At 47.1% G+C, this 15,881-nt stretch overlaps 1 protein-coding gene across 2 annotated transcripts in view; it reads left to right on the top strand.

Moving 5' to 3' along the window:
* Positions 1–15,881, top strand: part of LOC105906972 (ephrin type-B receptor 1-B) — a 173,296-nt gene that overhangs the window by 148,925 nt on the left and 8,490 nt on the right. The window contains exons 10-13 of one of the 2 annotated variants that reach the window (XM_012835203.3): positions 1,864–1,986; positions 3,200–3,447; positions 5,158–5,373; positions 15,052–15,201. In XM_012835203.3, coding sequence (XP_012690657.2) covers positions 1,864–1,986; positions 3,200–3,447; positions 5,158–5,373; positions 15,052–15,201 — 737 coding nt within the window. Of the gene's footprint in view, positions 1–1,797; positions 1,987–3,199; positions 3,448–5,157; positions 5,374–15,051; positions 15,202–15,881 lie in introns of both variants that reach the window. The other variant, XM_031559372.2, reaches the window with a different exon arrangement.

The following is a 15,881-nucleotide window of genomic DNA, read 5'->3' as shown; positions in this document are numbered from 1 at the left end:
TGGGCCGGGAAGAAAAATAGATAGAGCTGTTTATATCATGTGTTTGAGGTCACAACTGCCCTAGTTCATTACAGCTATACATCTCTCCCTCTCTCTCTTCATCTCTCTCTCTCTCTCTCTCTCTCTCTCTCTCTCTCTCTCTCTCTGTCTTTGCCTGCTCCCTTTTCTCTTTTTCTCCCTCCACCCCTCTTCTCTTGCTCCCATAGGATGAAATCATATAAAGGGCAGAAATAGGGCAGCCTCTGGATTGGTGTGCATAGTAGAGATCAAGCAAGCATGAAATATTCACACTCACACATATATCTATATTTTTATCTCAGCCATAAAATATGCGCTGAACAGTTAGTGGGTGTTACACCAGATGAAAACGGAGGCAAACTGTTTGCGGTTTTAATTATTGATGAAAGAGAAATGTGTTTCTGTAATAAAAGGCTGCTGGTTTGATTGCGTATGTGAATGTGAGTGAGCGCGTGCTATACATAGCCTGCTTTGTTTCTCAACCTTGTAGTTCAGAGACTTCCATGATCAAGGCCAGTCATCCTTATTTATATATCTCTATTTAAAACAACTAAAGCTCCTTTCAGGTGCCTGTGTCCAAGATAAAGCAAGCTGTCTTTCACATACTTCAAATATTCAGTCAGTGCGCACATTACTTAATTATAAAATAAAAATATGAAAGTATAAAAGCACAAGATAGCATAGTAATTCAGTGTACACTGATTCTTTTTACTATCTATGAAAATATATCAACATGATAGTACCATTATTTTTAGCATGAAACGTTTGACTACGTTGCACTGAATGGTGCAGTTACATTGTAACGAGTGCACTGCAGTACAAAGGGTGACCTGGTTTTGTCTTTTAATCTTTTTTTTTCACCTATGTGCCTTACACTCAGATCTCAGGCCTCATCATTACAGTCCATATCTGAGCGTGTCCTTCGCTGTCATTTTTATTACCTCTCGTTCATGTAATATCCGCTAGTGGAGGATTGCGCTACTGTATCTTCTCTGTCAGAGCAACAGAACAAGCAGGGAAGGGCACTAGGTATTTTTGCTTTTCTTTTTCTCTTCTTTTCTTTTCTTACTCCTTTCTTTTTGTTCGTAGAAATAATCAACACCTTGAAATTTCCCAGACCCCACACCTCTTGCTTCGGCAAGGAGCAATTTGATATCGCCACAGTTTTATCTGTTTACGAGGTCCCTTGGGACGAGTATCGCAGGGAAATTGGATTCATTTCTGTCAAAGCGCACTCCCTCCCAAGGAGAGGAGGAGACGAGGAGAAGAGAGGAGCGGAGGCAGCGAGAGGGTCGAGTGCACATTTCTTCCCTCTGTCTCCTACCCCCAGCTCGCACTTTTTAATGATGGAGCGCAATTGTTTTTTTGTGTGGCAGGGGCTTGTTGAAGTGTGCTTTGGCAAGGGGTTATTAGCCAGGTGCATTCAGTACAGCTTGGGCTCATTTGTGCAGCCTGTTTGTCAGACCTTTTCTTATTACTGACTCTTCTACACCCTGACAGACAGAAATACACACGCACACTCACACACACACAACACACACACAACACACACACTCAGATACAGATTCGCATAGACACACACAGAGACAGAGGTGTGTGTGTGTGTGTGTACATGGGTAGATGCACACACTCCCATACACACTGATACTCACACAAAACAAAGGTTGAGGTGGCTAAGCACATTCATTTTAAGAAAAATAAAACATAAACCTGCAGGCACAGAAATAGACCCCCCTTCACTTGAAACATGGCATTGATACCTGTTCTTAATTGTTCTAGAACTCTCTTTGAGACCTGATCTGACTAACTGCCACTCCCCCATCGGCTGCCCGACCCACTTCTCAGGCTCGCCGGGGATGAAGATCTACATTGACCCCTTCACCTACGAGGACCCCAACGAGGCTGTGCGTGAGTTCGCCAAGGAGATCGATGTCTCCACCGTCAAAATTGAAGAGGTTATTGGGGCAGGTAAAGATGCATTTGCTTTATTGTGTGTGAGTTTGTGTGTGTGTGAGTTTGTGTGTGTGTGTGTGTGTGTGTGTGTGTGTGTGTGTGTGTGTGTGTGTGTGTGTGTGTGTGTGTGTGTGTGTGTGTGTGTGTGTGTGTGTGAATGTCTCATTATGTATGTTATGCATGTATGCATATTTATATTCTACACAGGTCTTTCACAGTAATGCCAGTAGATTTTGACATACATGTGTGTGTGCATGTGAGTATGAGTGTCGTGTATGTCCATGTGCAGATACTGTTTGTGGGTGTGTGTGGTCGTGTGTGCGTGTGTGTGTGTGTGTGTGTGTGTGTGTGTGTGTGTGCGCGTACGTGTGTGTGTGCCCGTACGCGTGTGTGTGCCCGTACGTGTGTGTGTGCCCGTACGTGTGTGTGTCTGACTGTTCCTGCGTGACGCTAGAGTGAATGTGCACGACTGTGTTTGTGGCAAGTGCCCTATTCCAGCAGCATGTAGGCCACCTGTCCCAGGGCTGGAGTGTCACAGAAATAGCTCTGACACAGAATCGCAGGCCTCCAGGTCCCATCCCTGGAGATGTCTGCTCCCGGAAAACCTATTGCCTTTGCTCAGGCTAGACGCTGATGCTGATTCCTATCGTAGCACACACACACACACTCATATGCTTACAAGTGTGCTTCCGTTAATGAGCTATTCTGCCAAAGCATTCCATGTGGATACCACTAAGCTGTGAAACAAATACGGCTCTTACTGTGTGCAGGGTCGCAGTAGATAAGTGTGTGAGAATGTGAGAATTCCTAAAGATGTGCATTTTGCATCGACCCTTTTGCATTTCATTGTATTTTTTGCTTGATGTGCAGGGCTTGTCTTCCTGCAGTATGTATGTGCAGGGGAACATGAGGATTCCTTAGAGATATACATTTTGAGGAACTGGTCTTACTTTTGAATATCCTCTGTTTATGGAGAAAGAAGTAAAAAGAAGTAAAAGTTTCTGAGTTACCAAACCCTGTAATGTTTTCCTTCATTCTAAACCACAGAGGACCCCTCAACATATCACTGAGATTTGGAAACCATATGAAAACATTTTCAGTCCTTTATCAGTCTTTTCCCCAATAGATAAGAAATGAAGAATGATATATGGAGAAATTGCTCTTGAATGCTGTGAGATAGCGTAAGTCTTTACAGTAAATCATGCATGCCGTGCCTTTCTCTCTCTAGGTGAGTTTGGGGAGGTGTACAAGGGCCGTCTGAAACTGCCAGGCAAGCGGGAGATCTACGTAGCCATCAAGACACTGAAGGCGGGCTACTCGGAGAAGCAGAGGCGGGACTTCCTGTCGGAGGCCAGCATCATGGGCCAGTTTGACCACCCGAATATCATCCGTCTCGAGGGCGTGGTCACCAAGAGCCGGCCCGTCATGATCGTCACGGAGTTCATGGAGAATGGAGCGCTGGACTCCTTCCTCAGGGTGGGTGGCTGAAGAGGTGGAGGTAGACGCGATCTGCTTGTGGATATGTGTGAGATAGAGCTTCCTCGTAGGCAGTAGTCTATTGTAGCAAGACATCCATTTGGAGACAACCATGCTGAAATGTTGACTAAATCAGGGTGGGAACAACTACAATTAGTGGCATTTGAAATTTGAAAACCTACCCTAATGTCTCTTGGAGGTGAGGCTTGAAGAGGATTGAAAGCCTTTGGCTAAAAGTACAGGCAAACACAGAAGTTACCGATTGGTCTTAAAAGAAAGATCTTTAGTCCAACTCTTTTTGAGTTGTCTCCAAACTGTGAACTTCTGACACATGATGCCAGGTCATGTCTGGACCTATGAAACTTTACAGTTCAAAATAACAGCTTTCTTACAGTTTGCAATGAGGGTTTCGATGAGATTGGAGCTGTGGGTTACTTTGGGTGGCTGAAAAGTGAAAGACCCTGCTGCTTGCTTGTTTTGTGGACCCGTGTGAGCTAGAGCTCCCTCAGAGTTCACCATTCACAATCACCACTGGGAAATGCAGAGATAAAGGTTGCTCACGGGCACATTCCAGCTGGAGAATCATCACACATCATCACTCCATCAGGACTCACAAGCACACAGAGATAAGACACATAAGTAAATAAGTTCGACTGCGCGTGGAAAAGAATAAACGGCATTCCCCAAGCCATGGGATAGAGATGTTGCTTCTTCATTAAATGTGATGAAGCATCTGTTTGGGGGGCATTGCTCTTTCCAGGCTTTTGCATCCTCCTCTCCCCTTTGCTATTCACGCCTGGAGCCCTTAATAGACTCCATTTGGCACTTTTCTTTATTCAACTCTGCCACGTGGAGTGAGAGAATAAACTGCTTAATCAATGTTCAGCCCATTTTTCCCCCAATCTCATGGATTGGTTTTCTCTCAGCTTTGATCTAGTGCTGGTTTAAAGAGCCCCTTTGAAGTTGGCTTTGCTTGCCGCCACATCCGACTTGTGTTCCCATCGATCTTACTACCCCCATGTTTGCTGGTGAGCGCAAGGTTCAAAGAATGCACTTCAGACACGGACAGAGGTGGAGTGGGGTGGGGGGTGGGGGCACTAGGTTTATCTGCCTTCTAACCTCAAAGACCCACATTTTCATGTCTTTCAGCATGTTGTGAATGTGTTTTTTAGCAGAATAGTTTTTATCAAGAGCAAGGCCTTAGGGAAACTGACATTTTCTCTGAGAGCAAAAAAAAAAAAAAAAGATTTCAGATCAATAGAACAGACAATGTTCAGTCCATCAATGGCTTCCAATGGAGTGCATTCAGAAGACATACACAGTATCAAACCCCTTGCGTAAAATATGAAAGTCTGTGATGTTCTGATGCGCGGCAAGCCTACCTACCCTCCCATCGTTTCCTAAAGCCAGTTAACTGTGCGCGTGTTACCATATATCATTTCCCCAGAGCTCATACAGAATGAAAACTGTCCAGAACACACACACACACACACACCCCAAGGGGCTTTGGCCTTCACCAGTGACCTCCCCCACCTATACAGCCTCATAAATATAATAAACACTCTGTGTGTGTGTGGGAGGAGGACCTGAGCTACCGCTGACAGTTATGTGACATTGCCTTTGTTTTGTCGCCCCCCCCACACACACACAAACACAGGCACTCACACTCTCCCTTCTCTCACCCACTCCCCCTCACCCCAACCCCTGCAGCAAAATGATGGCCAGTTCACCGTCATCCAGCTGGTGGGCATGATGCGCGGTATCGCTGCGGGGATGAAGTACCTGTCGGAGATGAACTACGTGCACCGTGACCTGGCTGCCCGCAACATCCTGGTCAACAGCAACCTGGTGTGCAAGGTGTCCGACTTCGGCCTCTCGCGCTACCTGCATGACGACACGTCCGACCCCACCTACACCAGCTCCCTGGTAAGGCCCCCTCAGCTGCCCTTTCTCCAGGTTTGCTCTCCGACATTCGCACCAGCAGCTACCGAGCGGTTCGCCTGCAGGGATTTCCTTGAGCTATGTTTGTGTGTGTGTGTGTGTGTGTGTGTGTGTGTGTGTGTGTGTGTGTGTGTGTGTGTGTGTGTGTGTGTGTGTGTGTGTGTGTGTGTGTGTGTGTGTGTATTTACCTAGGCCCTAATGTAATGTGGTCTCATTGAGACCTCTCTCAACCCCTACTTTAGTTGACATCAGTCAAATAAACATGAGCGTTCAGCATGGTTGGGTTGCAGTGGTAGCCTGTGATGTGTTAGCGCTAAGGGTGGATGCACTGATCTGAAATCAGGAGGAGCTCACTCTAGACACAGAGACTACTGCGGATGGCTACTGAGTACTGCAGGACTCCAGTCAGGCCTGGACATCAACTAAGAGTTTCTCCAGACTTTTCGTCGTATTTATTATTACTCTCTGTACCCTAGGAGAACCGCTCCTCATGAGTTGCTCTGAGCAGCAGATATGTAATTCTGTAAAAAGGACATCTCCATAGTCCACCACTAGTATCTATCAAGAACTCGGCTGATAGCCATTCGTGCTCAATGTTTATGAATTTCTTAACATTGCAATCTCTCAGCTTTGTTGCTTGGTGTTCAAAGGCCGAAGGACAGCCGGGCAGCATTTGAAAGCGACGGCCTCAGTCAAGCCTTCCATTAAATGCGATACACCATCTCTGCCGTATGAATATGTCCCTTTGTGTTGTAACCCTGCTTTTGCACCATGCCTGGGCATTTTTTTTGTATTTGTGATGAATAAAGAAAGATGGAGGAAGGATGGAGACAAAAGCATCGAGGCTGTAAGCTTCTCCAGGTGACGTGTGAAGGCTTTTTGTGCTTTGTGCTTTGCTCAGACGAGAAGCCGAGCAGACACGGCACAAGCCCCCCGTGGAGACTGCTGATTGACAAGAAGCTGAAATACAAGTGTGAACAGGGCGTTCAAATGGCTGGAAGGGATTTTGTCATCCATCCATCCATCCATCAATCAATCCATCTATCCATCTATCTATCCATCCATCCATCCAGTGGCTTTTAATTACCTCGAGGTTACAGGAGTTCCCTGCCATGGCTTTGATTGGCATTAGTAATATTGCAGTTTCCCATCTTAAATAGGAAACACGTTACTGAGGATAGTAATACTCATGTTAGGTCATTTGAATAAATTGAATAAATCGATGTAATCTCCTGCCATTTTATGCTCTGGCTTGATCTACTACACCCATATAATTACGAATCCATAACTGAGGAATAGGTGTTTGGTTGTTGGGATTTTAAGATGAGACTCTTGCTGCAACTCAATGAATATTATGTTCCACTGGTGAATTTCAATTACATCACTCCACTAATAAACGATAACACTACAGCTATAAATGGTAACTATGATAGGAGTAAAAACTAAATTATACAGTATTATAATTATAATTTCACAGATTAATTCATAATTCAGTCAGTAATATAGAGTTATCGCATCATGTGTGTTGATGTTTACAACTTTTACACACACACGTTTTCACATTTATCTGAGGGAGATGCCGTTTATGTGTGTGTGTGTGTGTGTGTGTGTGTTTCTGTGTGTGTGTGAGGGAGATGCCTTTGACTGGGCGGGTGGTGTGAGTGCTACCCGGCGCGTGGGTTTGTACGAGGGAGCGGATCGAGTTCACCGTTAATTAACTGCGGTGGTGGTGGCGGCCCCTTGGCTCTGTGACCTTGACCGTTATGAGCCAAGTGCAGGCAATCTCAGAGCAAGGCCACGGCATGGTGGGCAAGGCCACAGCGCGGCCGGCAAGGCCACGGGAATCACAGGGAAATTACATTTCGCTGACAGGGCCTGATTTACTCTCACATTGACCTCCTGCGATAAATTAGTACCCTTTTTTTTCTTTTCTTTTTGCCTCCCTGTACTGTTTCTGCCCACCAATTAAGTTGGCTGCATTTCTACACCAAACTCTGCTGTTGGATGGCTTCTAAATTGCATTTCATTAACCCTGTGGTTTACTCTGAGCCCAGGGCACTGCTCTCACACGGGTTTACTGCAGATGAGAGCGGGCTCGACGTGTGTGTGTGTCTGTTTTCTGGACATCCACTCTAGAAAGCAACCCAGAAATGTAGTTCATTCCATACATCCATTTATCGATTTGGCACGTCCACTTCCACCACCTTTCCATCTGCCGATCCATCCCTCCATCCATCCATCTATCCACCCATTCATCTATCTGTTTGCCCGCTCCTGTTGGGGGAGTCTTGTGAGGTGTGTGTCCGCTCCTGTTAGGGGAGTCTTGTGAGGTGTGTGTGTGTTTGCACGCTCCTGTTAGAGGAGTTTTGTGAGGTGTGTGTGTGTTTGGCTATGCTGTGAATTTATAGGCAGCCAGGACCATGGAGGTCATGCTGGAGTGGCATCCAGGGCCGTCTCAAGCCCAGCGGAGAGGTGAGGTCAGGGGGAGAGCTCATCTGTCAACCCTCCCTGACCCTCCAGGGACGTTCAGTTAGCTCCACTCCACTGCCTCCAGCAACTGTTTGTTTATCTACCCTGCTCTCTCTATTTGCATCTTTTTTCTTAGCATATGGTCACAGCCTTCTGCATTTTATAGATTTCTTTTTTTTTAACTTTTCCTTGTTTTTATTTTGTGAAACGTCTGGAATGCATAAAACAGTCACACACTGACACCTCCCCCTTGCAAACGTTATGATTTATTCGATACAATCAGGTATGCTCAGAGCAAGAACATGGTTTTCGTTTTCCCTGAAAAAAAAAGAAAAGAAAAACACGGCACGGTTTACCATCCCAGTTCTCCATGAAGGGACCCAACACCAAGGCCCTTGGACTAACACCATCTGTCCTGGGCAGGCGCCCACCATCCTGTGGTCACTGTGGGTCATTGGGCTGCTTTTACTGGGAATGATAGCTTTGGCCTGGGAGGGGGGGTGGTGGTGGGGGTCGGGGTGGGGGGGTTGGGGTTAAGGTGTTAAAATTGAAAAATACCCACCACCCCCCATCCTACGCCCCCCTCTCTCTCCTGCCACACAGTGAAAAATGCAGCTGGCTGGCTGTCTGGCACCTTCCATTACGGGTCTGGATGGTCCAGTGCAGTTTCAAATGGAAAAACGAAACTATTTGCACTCCAGCGAGAGCGGAGGGGTGAGAGCCCCCTCCTCACCTGGAGCATTTTTATTTTTTCGTCTCCTTTCTTTTCTCTCTTTCTCTTTTTTTTTAGAATCGCAAACTCTGCCTGAGATGCTGCTTGTCCTCGGTATTTTCATTTCAGATTCCACTGCGATTAACAGCCGTCCGGCACACCTATTACCCAATCGGGTTTGTTGGGAATCGATTTGCTGCTGTGATGCCTGGCATGAGATTCCCCGAGCAGAGTGAGCTGCCCTGTCAGTTTTGGAGGTAGAACGGAGAGGGTGGTCTAATCATCTCCACCCCCCCCCCCCCCCTCCCATTCATATGTAAAGGAAGGACGTGACAAATGTGGGCCTTCACATGCTGTCCTCAGACACCTAACAAAGCCTGTCAGAAGCTCACCTGGTTTTGATAAATGCCAGCTGACAAGCGCCGCCGGAGCTGAGCATTAACCCTGCATGTCCGCGGCTGTCTGCAGGCATGTTGGGTGTGTGTAACTCATGCAGGATCAATGGCGAATGTGTGGACATGTTGAGGCGAGGCACGTCCAGGCTTCAGGAGCCATTGGCGATGCTGAAAGGGGCGGGTCAAGCGCTTAACACCATCAAACCAACATTCTGCCCCCTCACCCAACCCCACCCCCCATTCAACAAGTAACATACAGCGGTGTATGACGTAAGAGCAATTTAGTGTAAGTCTCATTTACTGGGTTAGAAATCTCCACTGAGAGACAGAAAGAGAGGACGAGAGAAGAAGAAGAAGAAGAAGAAACAAAAGCCTTGACTAGGTTATAAAATCCAAGGTCATGATGTAATAATTTAAAAAAGGAGATCGAGGCAAATGAAATCAGACTTGTATGGATAAAGGATTAGCATGCAGAGATGTTGAGGTTTCATTTGAGTGGGGCCCTCAGGCACCTGGGGCTTAGCGCCTATGAGGGCTCGGGCCCTCACTGGGGAGCCCCACTGGGCTGGCGAGAGGCGGGTTGATCGTGTGTGTAGATTGGGGTTGTAAATAGATTTCCTGGCTAACGTTATTGCAACACAAATTGGTCTTTAGTCTCAGGTGGACGTTTTAGGAGTGGCGAGGCATGACTGAATTAGATTAATGCCTTTTGTGATGCGAAGAGTTGAGCGTAATCAGGCCAGACAGATCGAGCTGTGATTTTATTTTGAGTTTTATTTCATTTTTATGTAATTACTGAATGAATGTTCACCGGGTACTTTTACATTTTAATGGCAGTCCACCTTTTTGCAAAGGACACCTCCCTCCTCTCTCTCTCTCTTTATCTATCTCTCCCCCTCTCTGTGTGTGTATAGTATGTGTGAGGGTGTGTGTGTGTGTGTGTGTGTGTGTGTTTTTCCCCCCCTCAAATTGTAACAAATTCAGTTGCTGAAAACACATCCACCCATCCCACCCCAACATGTGAAATGATGCATTTAATCCAGCATGATGAGGCATGACTCAATACTACCTCTTGGACAGAAAAGAAGCCCTTCCTCCTGCATCTGAGGAGGTATACAAATGAATAGAAATGTCCTCCTTCTTATTGAGGCAAAAAATGTCCTCTGCCAATATATTTTTTTCCCATGGAACATTAAACGACTATTGATGGAGCACTTTCCCTCTTGCCTAAGTAAATGTGCTTACGACCATTTCAGTTTACTTTGTGTAGAGGAAGATAAAGGCTGCCATGCCAAACTGCTGCTACATTTGTCTCTCTTTCTTTGTTTGGAACGTGAGAGAGAGAGAGAGAGAGAGAGAGAGAGAGAGAGAGAACAGAAGGTACTGAGATGAAATGTGATTGTGCCCATTATCTCCAACCCTATGGATGTGTGTGTTCAGCGGTTTCTTTGACTAGCCGGAGGAGCTACTTTACATGCCATTAGTGAGACTCTACTGTTTTTTGTCAAACATTTTGTTCTCAGTGAGAACATTCATGATTCAATCTATCTGTCATGTCTGTCTTTACACCCAATATGATTTTGAAGTGTGTTTGTGTGTGTATTTGTGTGTGTATTTGTGTGTGTGTGTGTGTGTGTGTGTGTGTGTTTGGCCTCATGCAGTGTGTGTTGCACTCTGAGGACTATTGATTGAAGCGTGTACACGTGAGCTGCTTTTTTCTCTCTTTCTCTCTCTCTTTTGCGTGACTCTGGAGCAAGACGGTTGCTGCTGTGACAGAAACACACACGGACACACACGTGTGTCACATCTTGTCCACTCACCGCTTTTGATCACAAACAATTCCTCACCTGCCAACAATCCCCCCACCCCACCCCATCACCCTTGTGGACCCATCTGTCTCCTCCTCTTAACCTGACAGCCAGCGCTGGCTACACCCAGGGTCCCCAGCTGCGCTGCCCCACTCCTGTCACTCGGTTTACGGCAGACTCTCTCACCGCTGCCCCCTGACCCACACCTCCACCTCTGAGCTGACCTCCTCCAAGGACGCTCGTCTCTTACTGACCCGAGCCAATCACGCATGAGGAGGCCCACACTGCCGCCACATCACTTATCATCACTTTGGGCTGGAGCTCGAGCGGTTAGCTATTCTTACCGTTTCTCAGTCCTTTTTTCTATCGTCCTGTATCTGCTCGTTTGTTAAGCACTTTGAGTTATCAATGTGTATGATTTGTGCTTTATTACGAAACTTGCCTTGCCTTTTCCCATACTTACCTTTCCTGACGAGACGTAAATGGGACCTGAGTGTTATTACGGCAGACACAACTCCTCCGCTGCGGATGAATATGGAGAGTAGCAGCCTGATGTCTTTTGTGTGCTCTGAGTGATGAGAAACTCAGTGGCTCAGCTCAGCTCATCTCGGGCTCCACAGTGAAGGTCAGCCTACTCACATCAGGTGTCTGCTCTCATTTAGTTTGCCTTTCTTTTCCTTTTCTTCGTGCCGGGATGACATCAGAGGTCGGACAGGAGAGGGGAGAACGGGGAGGCGGGTGGCGGGTGGCGGGTGGCGGGTGGCGGGTGGCGGGTGGCGGGTAAATACCTGTTGTCGAGGTTGCTTGAGCCGGGCATGGAAATGAAGTGTGACAGCTCGCTCTTGATCTCATTTCCTGCCCCTCCCTCTTCTGCCTCACTGACAAGGTTTTGGGCTTTTAGGGTTATGTGTGTGTGTGTGTGTGTGTGTGTGTGTGTGTGTGTGTGTGTGTGTGTGTGTGTGTGTGTGTGTGTGTGTGTGGACCATCTGTGAGGCTGTGTTGACACTGAACCTGTTTTAATTCCCACTACAGCATTCATTTCCCTCAGCAGCACTCTCTCCATGGACTTCTCATCTCTCATGGGAGTAGCTAATGAAAGAGGGGAGTGAAAATGGAGAACAAAGAAAGAAAAGGAAAAAAAGAAAAAGAGAGAGAAAGAAAAAAAGGTCTTTTTCTTACATATTGCTTCCTGTTGTTTGCTTTTGCATCTTGGCAATGTGCTTTCTTGAAGTGCAGTTTTGGCAGGGCCACGTTCCACCCCCCCAGCGTTAATTACTGAGGATCTGCACAGGCGCCCATGACTCAACAGCCGTGAAAATGTTATTAGCAGGGGCCCAGGCTGCGTGGTGCTGCCGCGTGAGGTGCTGGTGCTGCTGTCACCGCCACCATATTCTCCTCCAGCCACAGCCACAGCCACAGACCTCATTTTGCCACAGCATCCTGAATCACAGGGGGAGGATGGGTGGGGTGGGGGGGTTCAACCAGTGTTAAGGCAAGTATTTTTGTCTATGTGTGTGTGTGTGTGTGTGTGTGTGCATGCGTGTGTGCACGTGTGTGTGTGTGCGTGCGTGTGTGCATGTGTGTGTGTGTTTGTATGTGTTTGTGTGTGTGTGTGCACGTGTGTGTGTGTGTGTGTGTCCGTGCGTGTACATGTGCTTGGGGGTGTGGGGGAAGGAGCTTTTGGGGAAGTAGGTAATGTTAGAAGAAGCTTGGGTGACAGCAAACAGCTGCAACCCAAAAGCATGGCCCAGAATGGTTTGATGAAAAGTCTGGGCTAGGCTGAATGATTCTTTCCCCGGAGTTTTGTCATTATTTCCACAAATTGCTTTGTGCAACCAGCACAGCTCATTTTGTCCTGTGTGCTCAAAGGAATCATGAATATGTTGCAGAGTATATTTGAAGCTTCTTTTTTCTTGTTTGGCTTATATAGGCTTCTATTATTTGTCTTTTGTTGCCTTAGTATAATGCATTCTTGTTGTCGGAGGTCAGGTGGAAGGCCTGTGTAATTTATGAGAAAAAGATTTTGGAGAATATGCTCAGTATAAGGTTATTAACACTCTCACACATACATAGCCAACACCCACTTACTGTACACACCCATCCAATTGTGTACACATTACACGTACACACACTCACGCACACACACACAAATACAGATACAGTTGCACAGACTGCTATTTGCTTTCAACCTCAGCCTTGTATTAATGGGGCAGTTTCAGCATTAGCAAGAGCAGAGGTGCAAAGAGAGAGCCTGTGTGTGCGTGGGGGTGTGTGTGTGTGTGTGTGTGTGTGTGTGTGTCTGTCCATGTCCTGATGCCTTTCACAGGAGGAGCCAGAGAGCAAAGGGCTGATGGGTCCACGCTCCCACATCCACCCCCTCACCATGTCTGCGCCCCACATCCACCCCCTCACCATGTCTGCGCCCCACATCCGTCTGTCCGCTTGCTGCTGCTGTCAAACTTTTGAAACGGCTCAGATCTGGAGTGTGACCAAGGGTGCGGCGATGTGTCTCACCCCCTCCCGTTTCCCTCTCTCTCGTCTGGGCTTATCTACGAATGCACACTGTCGAACTAATTGGCATTATTAAGCTTTCTCACTCGCTGCCCCGGATATGGAAGTGGCACACAAACAGGTGTGCGGGGAATCTTAAACAAGCGCCTGTCAATTTCAATCAGCGCGATACATTGCCCTGCCCGGAGGCCCCAGGTAGACCAATTACAAACAGACATGCTTTGTGCAGGCTCGAGAAGCAAGAGCCCAAGCCATAGCCCATCTCACTCTATTCAAACTCCCCTCTTTCAGGCGATGGGCGTGTGGAGAAAAAAGAGCAGAGTTGGGCACATTTGATGTGGATCGATGCACAGAGGGCAAATTGCATTTGGAGCCGTCTATGGATCTGCCCCCCCCCACCCCACCCCACCCCCCCTACCGGGCTGGGTCAATAAGGAACGAGGGAGCAAAGGAAGGGAGTGAAGGGAGGCAGGGGTGCGAAGGATGGATGGAGGTGTGAGATTGGACATGCTGCCTTGTCCACCACAACATGGCGGGTTTGGGGCTAATTGTCCCAGCGGTCGGGCCCATGAGCGAGTGTGCTAGAGCGTCTCATACAAAGAACCTTTACTCAGGGGACATGATGGAGGTGAACGCATTGTTCAGAGATTCAGTAGTACCCAGTGCAAACCCCAGGTTTCATAATTGTGCCATTGTTTATCCCCTGCATAGATCAAGAGGGACTTGGGGTGGGGGATCCGTGCGTGACTTAGTCATCAATCATCACAATCATGATGTTATTCATACTAACACACAGGGGCAGATGTACTAACACGCTAGCACCCGTTCGTCGTAACATGCGCATAAAAAAATGCCATGGTATGTATGAACAGACCGCACATGGCTAAAACCACATACAAGAGCGCAGAATGATAAGTTGCGTTTTTCTGATGCATTCATGGGAGGGTCGTGGGAAAAGTGGGAGTTTGGGGCAAAATTATGGGAGGAGAAGCACAAAGATTGACTGATTATGTATTCCGCTGTGGATAGGAGAAACTTCCAGAAACAATGGAAGCAGTATTCCAAGCACCATTTTCTCTCATTTTCACCATGTTAAAAACAGTCTTTACTTTTGTTTGCCTTATGTCTTGCTATCTTTTTTTTACTTCGTCCACTATCCCTAGATGTCTGTTACACAGTTGAATTTGTTTATTACAGCCGCACAATCTTTTGAGTGGTATAAAATTACTGCTCTGTATTATCACTCTGTTTGATGACATCTGTTACAACCCACTGCGTCCCTTTTAGTCGTGCAGCGAACATTTGTGGCCTGTATTCAGCACTGGGAAGATAATTAGCTGATTGCCCACACCTGGGCCCTATATAATACCTGCAGTTCTCCCTCTCTACTGACGTATGTACACGAAAGATAATTGTTTCAGATATATGTATTTAATGTTCCCTATGAAAGAAATTGTATTTGACTGTGAAACGCATTTTTAGTATTTGCCTTATTATGATATGTTCCTATAGTTTATTATACTAATCAGCTCATCAAGTACATCATGCTGGAACGAAAGTGGAGCGGGTGTTGGGATGATGAAACACAACAGGCAGAATGATTAGCTGTTACATTCACACACAGGGTTAGTTTGGTATTAATGGAACACAGTCAGGTGTCCGGTGAAAGTAACATTTCTCTTTGTTATTCTCTTTCTCTCTATCTCTCTCGCTCTCTCTCTCTCTCTCTCTCTCTCTCACTGTCTGTCTGTCATCTGTGTTGCATCAGGGTGGTAAGATTCCCGTGAGGTGGACCTCCCCCGAGGCCATCGCATACAGGAAATTCACGTCTGCCAGCGACGTGTGGAGCTACGGCATCGTCATGTGGGAGGTGATGTCCTTCGGCGAGAGACCCTACTGGGACATGTCCAACCAAGATGTGAGTGTCCCCATTCCACTCTACTTATGGAGTCATGGCCACTTAGAGACAAAACATATGCAGGCCTGAGTAAATGGACATCATCCAGCACAGAACACTGTACAGATGTGCGCTAAAGCCAATGTTTGGGCCCGGCTGGCTGTGTTTGTCTGTGCGTGTGTGTCTGTGTAGATGTATGTTTATGGCTATGTGACGGTAAGGGGGCTTGGGTGATCTAACAGACGGCCAACTAGGAAAATACAACTGTGTGCAGTGAAGCACGTGCCATAAAGATGGAGAATTATACTAGGAGCTTTTTTTCCCCCAGATTTCATAGCTGTGGCTCTCCGGGCCAGATTGGCTGCCGGGTTACCATGACTGGAGAAAGAGAGAGAAAGAGAGAGAGAGAGAGAGAGAGAGAGAGAAAGAGAAAAAGTCACATGAAGTGCATGTTTGTTCGCCTGTGTGCGTAAGAGACAGTGAGAGAAGGAGGGAGAAAGAGTGAGAGAGATAGTGAAAGAGACAGGGAGAGAATGAAAGAGAGAGAGGGATAAGAGCGAGAGCGAGAGTGCGACCAGAGCGGGTGGCGCGGCTGGCTGTCTCGGTGTCCGCTGGAATGGAGCGGGTGCCGCGGGATTCATTGCCTGTGCTCTCTTTAGCCAGCTGCGGGGTCTGGACGCTGCAGGGGAGGCTCTGGCCAG

This window comes from Clupea harengus, chromosome 22, assembly GCF_900700415.2.
Source record: "Clupea harengus chromosome 22, Ch_v2.0.2, whole genome shotgun sequence".
In the NCBI taxonomy this organism is placed as follows: Eukaryota; Metazoa; Chordata; class Actinopteri; order Clupeiformes; family Clupeidae; genus Clupea; species Clupea harengus.
Note: the sequence above shows the minus strand (reverse complement) of the source record. Positions and strands in the feature narration are given on the sequence as shown.